The sequence below is a fragment of the Neopsephotus bourkii genome, unplaced genomic scaffold (assembly GCF_033783945.1).
Source record: "Neopsephotus bourkii isolate Nb327-2 ecotype Australia unplaced genomic scaffold, CSIRO-AGI_Nbou_v1 NB_122, whole genome shotgun sequence".
In the NCBI taxonomy this organism is placed as follows: domain Eukaryota; kingdom Metazoa; phylum Chordata; class Aves; order Psittaciformes; family Psittacidae; genus Neopsephotus; species Neopsephotus bourkii.
In genome coordinates, this window is record NW_026900639.1 from 1,527,806 (window position 1) to 1,544,742 (window position 16,937).

The window sequence follows — 16,937 nt, forward strand, 5'->3', positions numbered from 1 at the left end:
TAAACACAGGAACAACATATTTACAATGCCACTGAAATCTTTATGACCCATTTTTAAGATAAGATAAATTGATTTAACACTTGAGAGCGCTCAAATGGTTTATCGACTTGTTGAACACAGGTAGTTTTATGGTCTACACTGCCATATCAAAACAAAGCACCACAATGTTCACCTCTGTCCCTAAAGCTTTTCATTACCCCTGAGGTATCCAGTAAGCAGAATGGAAGAGATGGTGAACTACATTTTAACAGCATCTCATGGTGCTTCTGAGTGTTCCTAAGCACCAAGTCCTAAGTTTCATCACCTTAGTGACTTCAGTGAATTTACCCCATAAGTTTGAAAACCCTCTCCTGAAGAACACACACAAATTCACATTCCTTGCAGTACTTAGATAAATAAAACATTTAAAAAAACCGCCAAAACCACAAAACCTACACCATAATACAATAAAATACATTATTCTGTAAGTGATGAACCAAAGAAGAAACAAGTATTTTCAACAGGTTTCAGAACAACTTCAATTTATTATGTTGTTATCAGTTACAGGTATTTCCAACTTAGTACGTTCATCTAAAGAGAACCCTAGATTGCACCTTAGATTCCCAGTAAGCATTCTGTAGCCAAAAATAAGTAAAGACCATCCTGCTGACGTCCGCAACGCTTACACACACAACAGTTGTCTTGGACCACAAAACCTACCCTGAATCAGCCAGCTGGGCGCTTTACACCATGCTGCAGTCCCTGTCCTTCACAACTGAAATCCCTTTGTTAGTTTGCCCTTACCATGTGCTGCATCCCTCTTCCCGCTATCAGTTGTTTATGCTTCACGCTCAAGTGGCCAAAATTATTTCGGTGGTTGGCACAGTTCTAAGCACAATGGGACTGATCTTTGACCACCATCACTGGGGTAGAGCTGCTAACGATGCACCAAGTTTGAATTTTAAATAAGCAACCTGTAGAAATGTTTCTGCATACCAATATCCTGAGTGACTAGAAAACTGTCCCAGACTAATTAGGTAACAGTGTGCTACTAGAGAATACCATAAAGCCATTCCTCTGTGTTTCAGTTTGAAGTTTAGTCACTAGAAACGCCCAACAGAAACCTGTTTGCTTTGGGAAGCATGTATTATTCAGTCAGTCTACGATTCATCAGTCCAAACAGATTTTACTTAACATTTACAAGCTTACATTTAGTACAAATTAAAACATTTCCACAGTATTCAGGAAATCATTTCCAAATGTAAGGAAAATCAGCTAGTTTACACTGAAAATCTGTTTTTATGGAGCAGGATATTTCATCCCTTTCAGAGGATGCATCGACCAAAGCCTCAGACAAAGCACCGATCTCCCCATCACCTGGAAGCAAGCAGCAGCCCCAGTACAGGAGGAAGAACAAAATATGCTGCAGTAACAGCAGTGGGTTAACCCAAATACTCACAGGAAGCTTTGTGAAGGCAGGATTGGTGACATGTTTTCCAAAGGCATCTTCCTGGAATTGCAGCAGCTGCACCACCAGGCCAGCCAGTGTTTTATTGGTAGGAGCATCTGCTTGAACATACTGAAAGACAAAAAACCCCACACTTAGGATAAAGGATAACAAAACATGGAAGACTGGTTTACTAATTCTCCAGACTTTAACAGTTGCACGGCACAGTTTAAAGGTTTAAGGGTCACTGCATGGCTGGGAAATGGGTGTGCATACACAGAAGGAGTAGCAAACACATTTTTCTAGCTTTAGTCTTGAAATATAGCATGTATCTGTAAATCATCATCAGCTCACCACAGCCAGAGCTGTTATACAGGTAGAGATTAACTACTTCAATCTGATTTGTAGTTCCTAATAAAGAAACAGACTAACTCTGGCCCACACATATACAAAGCTCTCTACAGCAACTTTAGAAGCTCCTTCCGTAATCAACTAATACATTAATCCTTAAAGCATCCATTTGGTACTATACAGCATGTCATGTACAAAGAAAAAGCCCGATCTGGATAACTACATTTGCAACGCTTTGTGACAACTTAAGCTCTTCCCAAGGTTGTACTTCTAACAAAACACATACAGATACACACATATATATATAAGAGGGAAATCACAACATGGAATATAAAAAAAATCATTCCACGGCTGCTGAGTTTTTATTACTCTTAATATAACTGTATTCACATACTGGCTGTAATCACCTCACCCTGCCAGAAAAATTCCAGTAGAAGAAACATTACTTGTTCACCTAGAATATGGAACAATATCCGCTACCCCAGTAGCTTACCTCGCTAACACTCTGAGCCATAAAACTTTGGCTCTACCCTCAAATCAGATTCTTCTAAAGCCCCTTATTTATTTTTTTTTGAGTGGCAGAACCCTCAAAAGTATAAAGCAGTGGTCTTAAATAGCAGGCAGATCTAACTAAGCTTTCCAAAGCACCATCTACGCAGTCAAACATATTACACTTTTCCATTAGAATTTGATGACACCTGACCATCTCAAGATGCAAGTTCCTTCAGCACTTGTTAAGAGACAAATAGTAGAGAAATTAAATCTCTACACCTCACGGGATAAAAATACCTTTAAGGCTCTTCAGGTGTCCTGCCCTATGCACAAAACCTAACATAGAAATATCAGCCTATAAAGAACAAAAGGTTTACTTTCCAAAGCTGCATTTTTATTTTAGCACTTTCCACTCTCCTAGGGAGGAAAAGCAGGCAATTGTGGCAATTTTGTCCAATTAGTAACTCCTATCAATTCTCACCAGCTACCACAGAGATACGAAGCAGCAGCAGCAGTCTTTATTCCTGTTAGAACTCAGTTAAAACACTTATGTTCCTAGGCATTTAAAAACCCTCTCGACCCTCAGACTCCTCCCAGCTAGCATCTACTCTCTTTATAACTTTTGGACTAGAAGCTCTGGATGCTGCAGCTGAATTCACCAGAGCAGTTCAGGCCATCTTTTGCTGGAATTACCAGTTTCAGACAGGATCGGTAAAATGGAGCATGACTCGCTCAGATGCTCCCACTAACCCAGCAGCTTCCCTAAAAAATCCCTCCCAGCCTCTGCATTAACTCACCAGGTGCTGCAGCTCAGCAGGAAGGTGCCATTCTCTGCCTTTGTTACCAGTGCTAAAATTCTCCACCAGGGAGGCATGGAATCATACTTAAATCCTACCGCTAACTTTGCCAGAACCCTTTTTATCATTGTCCTAAGGGTTGCTAAACTAAGGATGATTACCAATGTGCACATACTGCTGTGTATTTTTGTATCTGTTAATACAAGATTTCTCATGTTGGTTTTTTGTATAGCTTAAAAGTGGTTATCACACCCAGGATGTGCACACATGTAGTGAATCTCCCATCATTTTGCACATTCAGAATCGGCATCACCACTACCTTATGAAAGTCTGAATAAAACTTTGAGCTTTTAGCTCAGTTATGCCAATTAGAATGCACTCAAAACTAAATTAAAAGGTAAAGGCAAAACAGTTCTCTGCCAAACTACAGATTTACGTTTCACACAAATGTGAAAACAAAAGCATAGCAGACCAAGCGCCAGACTTCATATTAAGTAATCCTATTTCTATTAATGAGACAGCTTTGGTCTTGAACACATTCACATGCCATACCTGTTACACATGCTCCAAAAGCAAAACCACTGGTTCCCGCTTAAGCCCAGCTATTTAAGACTGTCTACTGACCTCACAGTAATGCTTTCTCTAAATACGTATCTGGAAAGGTGTAATTTTTTTTGCCCAGTGAAAGAGTACACTGCAACAGCAAACCTTTAGTTTTGCATGGGAGGCACATTCCACAAGATTTAAAAAAAAAAAAAAAAAGATAAAAAAATGGAAAATTGCTTTTGCATATCTTCTCTGAAGCTAGTCTTTATTTCGGCAACAATGAATAGAGGAAAACCCCTCATAACCCTTGTAACTCATTTAATGGAGGAAAAGCTATGTATTGCCACATTTGCCTTTACTTGTACACGTTAAAAGACTTAAAGCTTTTCCCACTAAATTCAACACAATATCTTAAATTAATAAAGTACCAGAAACATGCATAAAATACAACAAGAGAACAAGCATTGATGGCTCCTGCTAACAGCAAAACAGAAGTATAAGGCAATTCTGTACTTACAGCCATCACATAAAACAAAACAAAAACTCAATTACCAATCCAAAACCTTGGAATTTCATTAATCCACCTATCAGCCCACACAGCGTACTTAAACCCACAGCTTCTTCAGGGCACAGAGAACAGAACTGCTTTCAGCACAACCCTCTAGTTACGGTTCTCTCAGCTCCTAGCTTGAGCATCCAATAAACCATGGCAAGGCAATGCATAATAAAGCTAACCAGAAGAACCTTACTCTTCACACAAAGCCAGCAAAAGCAGAAAATGAAAATCAGTGACAAAATAGTAAAGGTTTAGGATTTTCTAGTAAGGTTTCTTTGTCACTTGTGAACAAACACCACCTGCTCTAAATTCCTGGTGACTTTGAACACCCAGACTGCAACCTCAGTTAAAAGTGAAAGAATTCAGAAGAGGTGCTATTATTTTATTGACTTAATGTAGTTCCCCCCCCCCCCCAAGTGTTTTCCTCTGGGATAAAACTCCAACCATTTTACATAAGATTATACCTTGGAAAGTGTATTCTTAGACATGTGAAATTTTTCAGGCACTTATTCCTGTGCCTGCAGACCTGTTTTTACCTCTTGCAGGAGGCACCAGCAACTAGAAGCTATCAGAAAGGAAGAATACACGAGGAACCCCTGTTTCTGTTTTGCACTGCCACTACCTTGTAAGTTGGTTTTGGTGGTTTGTTTTTTTTACATGAAACTCATCACTTTGCCTGAGGCTCCCCCTAAGGGGAAAAAAAAACACCTTCAAAAGGAAACACAGAGGACTCCTCACAATCACTTCTGCACACTAATGAGAGATCATAAAAATGGATCTTTAAAGCAGCAAAATCAGTGAGATCATTTTATCGGCAAGCAGTGGCTATCAGAGGACTGAAATCACAACGTACCCACAAGTATTCCACTAGTCTCCACAGCAGACAGAAGCAGAAGATGATTCTGCAGCAAATGAAGGTTTTTCAACAGCGAATTCCAGAAGACAGAAACAATGCCCTGTTCCTAGACACACAGCGTTGGCATAAGGGGATTTTGTTCAAGTGCTGAAATACCAAAGCCCCACTGACACAGCAAAAGTTTTTCTAACATTTCCAGATCAATTAGATACACAACACCTCCCACGTATCTTTAAGCAGAAAACATCTATGGCCGGAATTCTTTTGGTGTAACTCAAATCGTTCAAGAACAGGGTGTAACACACAGCAGAGGCAATTACTTCCCTTCACCAGCAAGGTCTGTCATCACAGCTGCACTGGAAAGCCTTTGTCACAGACCTGAGGGATGGATTCATGTGCCCTGTTCTGGTGTGGTGACTGACCTCAAATAACCACATCACAGCTCTGCATTGTAGCCCTGGTGCACAAAAACCTTTCCTTCCCCAAAAACAAAGAACATTTCAGGTCAGACTACTAAATGACAGGGAGAAGAAAACCAACATTAAAATACTTTGATTTAGGTTATAACCCTTGTTCCCTTTTTTAAAGGCAAGAACACAAAAGAGCTGCAGGCACAAAGAAAATCCTCCCTCAGATTAAACCCAAGTCAGCTATTGAAAAAATACTTGATAAGGTTGCTACCAACATGAAGAGTCAGAGGCAGCTGAAAGATAACTACAGATCCTCTCAATTCAGCTCCCGGCTGGCAGCGAACAAGCAGGTGGTCTCCAAACAGACATCTTCCGCTGTAATGACTGCCATTTCATAACAGCTGCCAAGAAGCAGCTTGTCCCTCCTCCCTGTCAGGCTGAGGCTTATTAACAGACAGGCTTAAAGGGATCCCACACCACTGCCTGTTGTTATGGTCCTGTGGTAAAACAGAAATGGTCCACCAGCATCAGTCCAAAGCCACACAACAGCACCGCACTCCATTAATTCAGGAAGAAAACTTATTATTCCACACTAGCTACTACTGAAAGTGGGTCCCAGCTACTCAACAAACTACTCAGATCTCCAAGCAATGATACCTCCTTGTAGACTGTATGGTTTAGTGTCTAGATGGATGGCCTGTGAAGGTGTCGCCTTAAGAAAACAAACCAAAACACCCTCTTCCCTGGCCCCCAAAAGATCAGTTTTCCAACCTCCTCATTCAGAGGGCACAGTTTTCAGAGCCACTGAGCAGCTGAAGCTCCCACAGGCCAGCATATTGACTAGGACATGATGAATACACTAGGAACAGTCTGTAAGGCATACAGCTGAAAAGAAGGTTAGTTTCTGCATCCTTCATAATATATATGAAAAAACAAACCAAAAACAAACCCCCAAAAAACCCAAACAACTCCTCAAGCTATCTTCATTGAGATGGGATCTGAGGGAGAAGTTCTTCCCTGTGAGGGTGGTGAGGCCCTGGCACAGGCTGCCCAGAGAAGCTGTGGCTGCCCCATCCCTGGCAGTGTTCAAGGTCAGGCTAGACAGGGCTTGGAGCAACCTGGTCTGGTGGAAGCTGCTCCTGCCCATGGCAGGGGGTTGGAACTGGATGAACTTTAAAGTCTAGTCCAATCCAAACTATTCCCAAACCATTCTAGGATTCTCTGAATACTCCAGGCCTTGAAAACCACAGCACACACCCATTTCCAACTCTCAGAATAAAGGCTCAAACACTCTACTGCAGACCAATGCCAGGGAGGAAGTGTGGGACCTCCTGCAACCCTCAGTGCAGAAAAATAGAGCAAATTGACTTCCATATGTCACACACACACAAAAGCAGGGAGCACGAAGAAGTTGCAAATAAGCTTTTTTCCCCCCATGAGTTAGAGTTTTCCAATATCCACTGCAAGCCTCACATGCTACTATTTAAACCTCCTTTTTAGTTATGCTCTAGAGACAAGGAGACCTCTCAGATACTGGAAGACTTGATCTTGAAAAAAGGATAAGATCTGTAGTTGCAATTCTCCAACTCTCTCCTCGCCCATCACAACTTCTGGACCCTCGATCGGGCTTGCCGCTACTCTTGGGATTCTCTCTGACTGGTCCCCAGCGTCTGCAGAGCTGGACATAACACCTGCTACAGCTGACTGCTTCCTCATTGCCAAGACACATGTCCTTTTTTAAGAGCATAAATTGGCCAAAGTCAGCTACAATCACCAGGTACCTTTCTGAAAAAGTCATGCACCTATAGCAAGATGAATATAGATGCCAGATGAACTAGAGTCCATTTGCCATTCATCAAAAAGGAGCTAACATTTCCATTTGGAGTAGTATCAGCTTGTCTCCCAAAACAAAAAATAATTTTCCTTTTTTAAGCATTTTACACAGCAGTATCTTGAAATTCATCAGCCTAGTAAAGAATTCTTCTTAGCCCAACACTCATTACCTCGCAGAGTTTCAGAAATAAATAGAATCATTTAATCTTTATAACCAGCAACACAGTGTAAACCAATTTTAATAATGGAGTTTTTCTTTGGCATACAAAATGAAAGTTCCTACCCTTGAACTATAGATAAAGGGCCCTGACAATCCAGTAAGGCAAGAACCAACTTGTCTAGATATTCATTCATAACAGCAAGAGACAATAACCGTTAAAGCTTTTAATAAATGACTTGCTCTTCTGCAACACAGCAGGTGCCAATTCAAAATTATTTCAAAAGTTTGAGTTCTTGCTGGTGTTCAGTTACAAAAATGGAATGAAAGAACACGCTTCTTAGGTAGCCTAGAAACAGCAAAGAAGCACAACAAAAACAAAGTCAAACGAACCATGTATTTTTGGGTTACCATTCCCTTATCAACGTAAGTAGCATAAAAGCTGCTCGCTCAAACGACAGCAATACGGCTGTACGTAGCTGCGCTGGAACAAGCAAAGTGGAAGGACCGGTAAAACACATCCCTGAGCCTGTTCCGGTTTTTAACCCAGCTCAGATACCAGTTCTGGAGCACAGCCACACAACTAACCCGATCAACAGCACCCACAGAGCCACCAGCAAGCCTCTCTGCGGGTGACTGACACTAGAGCGGCCAAAGAACAGAGGACGGACTGCTAATCTCGGGCAAATAGAGAGGCTAGGGCGCTTTTAGCTGTCCAGTATTTCTCCTTGACGTGGCTCTGCCCCAGCTAATCCCCATCCTAGGATGGCTACAAAGCTGTCTAGGCAGAGAGATCTTTCTTCTGGAACATTCACCTCGGTAATTTTTCAAGGTTTAGCTCTTGAAACTTAAAAAAACATTACATAGGGAAAACACTTAAAAAGAAAGCAAAGAAACAAAGCGCACAGCCAACCAAATGGAAGAGGAAGAGGACTACATGGGCGATACACAGTAGTAGTGACACTACCACGAAGTGAACTTGCTGGAAGTATAGCCAACACGCGTGGAGCTCTTAACGCCACCAGATCCAGCGAAAAGCGGTTCTCAACTGCACGAACGGCTTTTTTTCCTTATTTCCTCCCCCACTTTGTTAAACCCACCATCACTTCAGGGGTGCGGTTTAAGTGAGACCGTGTAAAATCCTGGCGCGTCAAGCAGGGACTTGCCCGCACAAGAAAGTTACCGTTGCCACTCGCCTCAGTGTAAACACGGACACAGAGCACTACTCTCGGCCCGCCTATGCCCACCACAGGCTGCTCCGGTGCCGCCGCCAAGGTCCGGACACCCCGCACTAGCACGGCCCCGGATCCTCCCGGCCGCGTTGCGGGGCAGGGCGCGGCGGCGAGGCCGCGGCTGACAAAGGCCGGCGGCGGTACCGGGCCTCCCCCCACCCAGTCCCGCGGGAAGGGACTGCTGAACCGCCGGCTTCCCCCCGCGGCAGGAAGCCCCCTCGCTCCCCGACCGGGCAAATCCCCTCCCTTGCACCGGGCCGCACCTTCTTGTAGTGCTTCCCCAGCCAGACGCGGACCGAGTCGAGCTGGGACACGGTCTCCGGGCTCTCCCAGAACTTCCCCGTAGGGCCTCCGTCCTTCCGCCGCGCCACCGATAGCGCCGCCATCGCGGGACCTCCGCTCACCGCCACAGCGGCCGCTGCCCCGGGCCCTGTCCCTCCGCCCGCCGCTACCGCCGCTGCCATTGTTACCCTCGCCGAGCGCCGCCACTGCGGCCCTGCACCTCCCACCCGCCTCACACCGCGCATGCGTTGGGCACCGTTCGCTCCGCCCCTTCAGGCATGCTCGGGTACCTGCTCCCCCCGCCCGCTACCAAGCCGACACCGCTGGCCGGGCTGGTGCGGTGCGCTCCGTTTCCCCCCCGTTCCCTCACGGTACACGCCCCACAACCCGCGGCGGCCCTGGGAATCCGCACCCCACCACCCTCAGCTCCTGCGCCCCGCCGCCCCTCCCCCACGCGGCACGGCCGCCATCTTGGCGCATGCGCAGCCTGTCGTGCTAAACCAGAGGGGAAGCGCGCTCCCACTTCTTGCGCATGCGCGGGCGCGCGCCCAAGGCGCTCCCTCCGGCGCTGTTCGCACCTCCTCCTATCGGTTGCGGCGCATGCGCGCTGGATGTCGGGGGTTAGGGTGGGCTGGCGGGATGCTACGGTAGCAGAAACACATGGTCAGCGCCGTTGGTACCGACTAAGGCGGGCTCCCGGTGTGCTGAGAATCTAAATAAGGGCCGTCAGTGCCCTACAGGACACCCTTTCACCCTGGCTGGTCCCGGCAGACCGGGCTATCCACAGCAAGCTCACCTTGTGGTAATTTTTCAAATCCTCCACCTTACTGTTTCACAAGCAGTGTACCCATGAGCTTTTGGGTGCTCGTTACCTCTGCGGTTCAGCCTTCACTACCTATGTGACACGACCAGGCTGAGGTAGGCAGCGCACTCCTGGTGGTGCTGGGCTGTGGAGACTGCAGGTCTCATAGAATCCCAGGTTGGAAGGGACTTAAGGTTTGTCTGATCCAACTTTTCTAGGCAAAGCATGCCACAGATTTGATGGCCCAGCACGCATTCCAGCCCAGTGTTAACAGTGTCCAATGCTGGGGAGTCGCCACTTCCCCGGAGAGATTATTCCAGTGTCTTATGGTTCTTACAGTGTAAATTTTTCCTGTGTCCAACCAAAATCTCCCCAGGAGTAACTTGCAGCCGCCACCCCCCACCCCCCCACCTTTCCTATGGGACTCCTTGTAAAAAGGGAGTCTCCATCTTCTTTGTGGCTACCCTTTAAATACTAAGTCAAGATCTGATCTAGACCTCCTTTTTAATATGACACACATTATGCAAGTACAGAGGAGTTGAATATATAGGGTAGTAAAATTTTTCTCACATATGATACTCATGTATCATCAAGGATATTCAGAAGCAGCCCATCCTGTGGCAATGCAGGATGCAGATGATAGTCTAAGAGGAGGCAACAGGGGCACAGATGGAGACAACTCACTGGAATACACAGATGTAACAGTTTCAAAAATCAGGTGCTTTTCACTGCTGGGTACACTGTCTAGTTTTCTTCCTTATTTCATAATTCACATCTAGGCCAATGGGATGAATCATTATGAAGCAATTTTCCCCAAATTTCCTTTTTAAAAAACATTGAGCTTTGACCAAGTCTCTGCTAATGCTTTATTTGCAAAACCAACCATTCAAAATACAAAAATTAAAACAAAAAAAGGCAAAAAAAAATCTGCCTGAAACTATTCACTGTCATGTAAGTGACTCAGTTCCACCTACTAGAAATAATCTCAAATTCTGGGTCAATACCGGTTTAGAATGATTTAAGCTATGACATAAAGAATGATTTCTCCCACTGCAAATCCTTAGGCAGCCCAAGTCTCAGCAAGCACACAAAATGAGCTACTGAGCAGTGGGAAGCTCAACGCAGCTGACATTTGTGACAGTATAACCTCACCTCTTTTGCTTCATGAAGCATTTCCAGGTATTTCCATACCATCTGGTACCTGCACTGCCAGAAAGCACCACTGTGGTCCTGTTGTGGGGGACCTGGACTACAAACCATTGCAAGTCTCAGATGCACAAACGAGCAGAAGAGTGCACAAACAGGTTGTTAAGGCAGTTAAATCCAGGAACTGAGGATGCTGGCTGAGGCTGCTGGGTCCATCAGCTGTCTGCTTGGTTGAGCATCTAAAGCAAAGTAGTATTTGGAGCACAGTCAGTTATGTATAACAAGAAATCCAAATAAAAATAAAATGACTGTAAAATGAAAAACTTAAGCTTTATCCCCTTTCTCAATGGGATAAGGCAATATTGCCCAACTCGTGCTTTAATTAGAGCCCTTTCTCTCCTATCATGTCTTCGAAGATCTTCACGGCTTCTTGGGCAATTACAGTCCATTTCACTCATCCTGAGACTGAAGAGAGCAAGAGTAAAACCTTGTGAAAAGAAACAAGACAAAACCAAAACCAAGCTACTAGAGATGAAACTGTTCCAGCTGAAACTACCTGGAGGTACACCCACATTCCTCCACAGCTGGACTGTGCTGTTGTGGCCTTCTTCCAGAAGCAAGGATTATTAACAGCATGACGTGTCAGTCCTTTTCTCCACTCTCCTGATCATTTACTTGGTAAAACATCAGACAATTTCACCTCTGACAGAGGCAGGGATCTCAGAAATTCAGACCTCTCAAAAACAAGAGTAGACACAGACCCAGCCCTGCTGAGGGAGTGGCAGAGAAGAATTCAGCTTTTACCCATGCAAACAGAACACATGCACTGATGAACACAGAACTGGCCCTGGGTAGAAAGGTACAGGAGGCACAGCAAATGAACTGAAAACAGTCTCTGTAGCAGTAAGTTCTGTCAAGTTTACTAAGCCAGAGTAAAAATGTTTGGAAAAAGTATCAGGTACTACAGTTAACAAAGCTCTCAACAGAAGAGCCTAAGCTTACTATGAAACTATTTTTTAACAGGACTGTGACATGCTGCACTACTATTCTGCTAAACCCAGATAATTTTGCCACCCTGCTGGTGATGCAGCCCAGTATAGTGTTGGCTTGATTCAAACTGTTCGGTGAGCAATCCACCACCAGCAGCTTTTGGCCTTCTGACCAGTATTGTCTTAGATTTCCCTCTGTTCTAAGTGCAAGCTACAACCACAATAGCATGCATGTCTTTGTTCAAACATTTTTCTCTTCACTGTTACTGAGAGACACCCAATGCCCCTTCCCCAATAAATCAGGTTCCATACTATCCATACAGTCAAATTAGAAGAGGGAGCATTAATAACGCTTTTACCTACAGCCTCAGCAGACATAAATCATACAGGCTTTGCACTCTGGTGAAAGAAAAGATCAGTATGGGAAATGTAACACCACTTTTGATCTTTTTGTTTTAAAACTGCAGCTTGTTAAATTACCTGCTACTTGGAAATCAGGATTTGAGGAAAAGGCTCCGAACAAGCAAGATATGAGCAGTGTTAACTACCACATGTTAACTGATGGATGTTACCACACATGTTCTTTGTCAAAATTGATATATTAAACCTCTTTTAATCACCAAGTGGCTGACAGCTAAGTACTCCGAGGAGCACCAATCTCATCAGGCTTGGCAGCTCAGCCTTCAAATAACCACAACCCTGCTGCACTGAATCCCACACCGGCTTGGCAGGTCTTAACCCCCCCAGAAGTTACGTACTGTTGTGGGTTGGGATTACTTTTTTGTGGAGGGGAGGAAGTGGGTTATTTTCCTTGGACAATTCCAAGAAAATCTACTCCAAAAGGTAAGTCACAGAAGGTTGTTGCACACGCTGAAGTCTGAGGTACACGGTGGTTTTGTGAGGTACACATTCAAAAACCTCCCAGTTGCCTGTTTATTAAGACTGGAAATCTAGAATCCATTTCTAAATCACAGTTAAGTAGAGAATTCATGACTTGTGACACATCTGGGAATTTCTTCTAAAATTGTACATGAATTTTAGAAAGTGCTCAAAGAAGCACTGTACTAAAAGCCAAGTCCAACATTACCCTAAAAATAAGCCCACACATTCTAAACAAAAACACAGCTTAGTTCAGAAACCACATGGCAAAGCTTTCACTTACCTTCCTGCTGATCTGAGACACAGAGGTAGCTTGGACATGCTTGCACTTCTTGCACCAGCAAACTGCGTGGATTCTCGCAGCAATGCAGGTTCTGTCCAACACGGTTGTCCAATGGGTTTATGTTTGCCAAATACCTCTTCAACATTCATATGGATCAGAGAACTTCTGCTAAAGAAGCCAGCATTCAAACTACAACCAAACAGAAAACAACAGAGCAAGAATAGCAAGTTGTGATTCTGAGTTGTTTACTGTGGCTGCAAAGCCCAAAGACTCCTTTAAAGCTTATGCCAGTAGCTAGTTCTCACCAGATTTGTCCTCATAGTGTTTTAAGTCTTTGCTACATGCTCTCACAAGGAGTATGTAGATTTCTCAATATTTAATTCTCCACAGAAATGGACACTGAAGGGTCTTAACAGCTACATTTTCATCAATTATGAGCAGAAAGTCTTGAAGCCAACGTGCATGTTGTAGCCACTAATAACACATGTTCTTTCTCCAACAAAGAGTTCAATTTATCATCTTATAACAACAAAGTCATTTGCTTCCCATAAAAAAGATAGTTGTTAAACTGAAAAACATCGGCAGACATTCATTCACAGAATCACAGAATGGTTTGGGTTGGAAGGGACCTTAAAGCCCATCCAGTTCCAGCCCCTGCCACAGGCAGGGGCACCTTTCACTAGACCAGGTTGCTACAAGCCCCATCCAACCTGCCCTTGAACACTGCCAGGGATGGGGCAGCCACAGCTTCTCTGGGCAACCTGTGCCAGGGCCTCACCACCCTCACAGGGAAGAACTTCTTCCCAATATCTCATCTAAATCTACCCTCTTTCAGCCTATATCCATTTTGATAGTGGGGACAGAGAGCCAGCCACTGCAGCTCAGTTTCTGCTGCTTCAGCCAGAAATCCTCTTCATCCTTACCAGCATATGCCTCGTGGCACACACAGAGCACCCTCCACAGCCTATTTCTCTTGACAATCTCCTAATAGTACAGCTTAATAGTTTCTCACAAAGTCTCTTAAGTAAAAGAGATTGGTAGAAAGGAGCTGTAAAGTTAGCATTCCTTACAGGAAAATCTAATGTTATTCACTGTGTGAATAACATCATGAATTCACTGTATGAATAACATCATAAGTAACATATATATGAATAACTATATATGAATGACTATATATAGTCTGTGCTATATAGCACCTGTGGTATAATTATGCACATACTTGTGAATGGAAGAAAATTGTATGCAGAACAATTAACTTATTTCATTCATTTGCATTCATGTCTGTATAAACGTCATAACTGTTCAAGTACCGTAACAATGAATTAAAGATAGTAATAAGCTAATTTGGTTAAAAAAATATGGAAATACAGCTAAGACAAATTCCAGTTACTTAGAAAAGATTCAAAGCATCTGAAAAGTTAGCATTCTCCTTCACCTTGTTATGCTACATGACAGACTACTGTTAGGATAGCCTTGGGCCCTTCAGAACTATTACAGTAGAATCAAAGAGCAATTTAGATTGGAAAGGAAACCTGGAGGTCACCTAGTCTAAGCCCCCTCTCCCAAAGCAGGTCTGATTGACCTTCTCACTGCCAGTCATAGCCGATAAATGAAGGCTTTCCTCACCTGAGCTCCTGCAGGAGCACCTACAAAAGTGTACAACGAGTAAAGCTATATAGGCACTGCTCTTTTTCTTTGTCAGAGACATATTACACTCCAGATGAATAATAAGTTTCAAATTTATCCAAAAACTCATCCAACTTATTTGATTTATAAAAACTGATGCAAAAGACAAATGCAATTATCTAGACAGAATAGACACATGTGCAGTAAGGACAATAAGTAAAACAGTCTTCCTTCCAGAGAAAGGGCAGGAGGAAGGACAATACTCAAGCTGAATAAAACTCCTTACCTTCTGCTTTTTTTTCCCCCTGAAGTCCAGGGGAATGAGTTTTGCAGTTTACACTGATAGCCCAACCAATTAAAATAATTTCAAATTGGAACATGAGAGTTGTTTCAAACATTCAGAAGCACTTTGAAAGTATTAACTCAAGTGTTTCCAGGGAATTCTGCAGTGAAGTGAGAGACTTTTAAAAGAAGAAACCCCAAAACACATTTCACATTTTGGAGATGGAAAGCTTTAATTTTTTTCCAGGAAATCTAGTCATGTAGAAATAAACATCATTCTTGTAAAGAAGTAAATTTTCATTTGACCCATTTTCTACAGAGAAAATACCATTCTCCTAAAGAAAAAAAAACAACAAACAAAACAGTTAATAGCTTGCAGAGAACCTCCCAAGACAGAAAACAAATGGCTAAAATTACCTTGGCAGCACAATGTTTCTTGTAGATATCCATCTGCTGTCATATTTGATATTCCAAATCAGAGATTTGAGCCTGCAACCATGTCCAACAGCAAATGATGGCTACTCCCTCCATCACTCACTGGCACTCTGCATGATGACATCTGGAAAGCAAGAGTTTGCTTGTGCTTATTGTTTAACACTAAAAACAATCTGTCAGAGATTTGGGAACAATTTCACTATTCTAAAGTGATTAAGAGTTTGTGGTGGATACAGGACAAATGAGTTGTCTCCCGTTGCAAAATCTAAAGATATCCTACCTTAATTTGCAACTCTGTGCCCAGGAAAGAGTGGTCAATCCAATTCTTCAACTATGTAACACAATATATTGAAAGGGATCAGGTATCATTATTTTGACTATCATAAACCAATGCAGGAGTCCAGGTCTTTCTAGATAAGTACAGAAACAACTTCTCTCCTCTGCAACTTCAGGGGGTGAAGAGCAACACCACCAAACAAACAACTTCACCATAAGAACCACTTGAAGGTACAGACTTGTGCTTGTGCTGCCGACCACAGAGCAGGACTAGTCTGTATTTGTGACACTCCTCACAGCCACTTGGCTAACAAGTTCTTAAAAGCCTCTACTGATAGAAATCCCATCTGCCCTTCAGGAACAACATCCTCATCTCTAAACTGCAGGAACATGGATTTGATGCATGAACCACTCGGTGGATAAGGAATTGGCTGGAGAATTGCACTCAAGAGTTGCGGTCAACGACTTGATGTCCCAGTGCAGACCAGTGAGTGCTGTCCCTCAGGTGTCAGTGTTGGGACCAATGTTGTTCAACATCTTTGTGGGCAACAAAGGATTGAGCACTGCAACAAACTCAGTACACAAATGAAATCTTTATATGCACCTTACTGAACCTCTCAAATGCAGGCAAGTCCCCAGAACACCCAAACAAATACAGTATGACATAATTAGAGTTTTAAACCCCAAATTTCCTCACTGTCAGTGCTTTTCAGATTCTAGTTGTACAGAAAAATAAGAAAATTTGAAATACAAAAGGTTTATGAGTAACAACAGCAAATTATTAGTACCAAATTCTCTTGGAAAGAGTCATAAAACAAATTAGATCAGATACCAAGCATTCTGAAAGAAATTCAAAACAACCTGTGGGAGCATTCATATGACTAATTAGCTAAATTCATAACACATTTACTATTATCATTATGCAGTTGTCACAAACAAGCACATTAGTATCTTTGCAATATCACAGCTTCCCACAGCCTGGATAAAAATTGCTATACTTTAGCACCAAAACCATTACAGTTTGGGTAACTGTCAAACACATTTTTCTTTCTTTCCCTAGAGAAAAAGTAGCAAACACAGAGGTATTAAAAGAAGTCACATGGAAATTCAGTTTGATTCAACCGACATATGAAGTAAGTGACATAGTACAGAGCTTCTATTTAACAGGAGAATCCACTGCATTAACAGGCAGCACGTTTCTAGGGTATCACATGAGAAGAAAAAAAATAACACCAAGACAAACATATAAATAAAGTCGCTTAGTTATCTCGTACTTTTAAA

The 16,937-nt window shown here is 43.1% G+C and overlaps 1 protein-coding gene and 1 long non-coding RNA gene across 4 annotated transcripts in view; both read right to left on the minus strand.

The window, feature by feature from the left end:
- Positions 1 to 16,818, minus strand: part of SMARCC1 (SWI/SNF related, matrix associated, actin dependent regulator of chromatin subfamily c member 1) — a 93,510-nt gene extending 76,692 nt beyond the window's left edge. Inside the window, exons 1-2 of one of the 3 annotated variants that reach the window (XM_061366133.1) lie at positions 15,363 to 16,818; positions 1,439 to 1,558 (exon numbers count right to left, since the gene is read on the minus strand). In XM_061366133.1, coding sequence (XP_061222117.1) covers positions 1,439 to 1,558; positions 15,363 to 15,395 — 153 coding nt within the window. In that variant the 5' untranslated portion in view covers positions 15,396 to 16,818. Of the gene's footprint in view, positions 1 to 1,438; positions 1,559 to 8,919; positions 9,234 to 15,362 lie in introns of those variants that run through there. The other 2 variants (XM_061366120.1, XM_061366128.1) reach the window with 2 other exon arrangements.
- Positions 10,591 to 14,154, minus strand: LOC133219108 (uncharacterized). Its single transcript, XR_009727352.1, has 2 exons — positions 13,038 to 14,154; positions 10,591 to 11,125 (listed from the first exon to the last, which is right to left on the minus strand). It is a non-coding gene; the product is annotated as an uncharacterized LOC133219108 (long non-coding RNA).
- Positions 16,819 to 16,937: the final 119 nt, after the last annotated feature.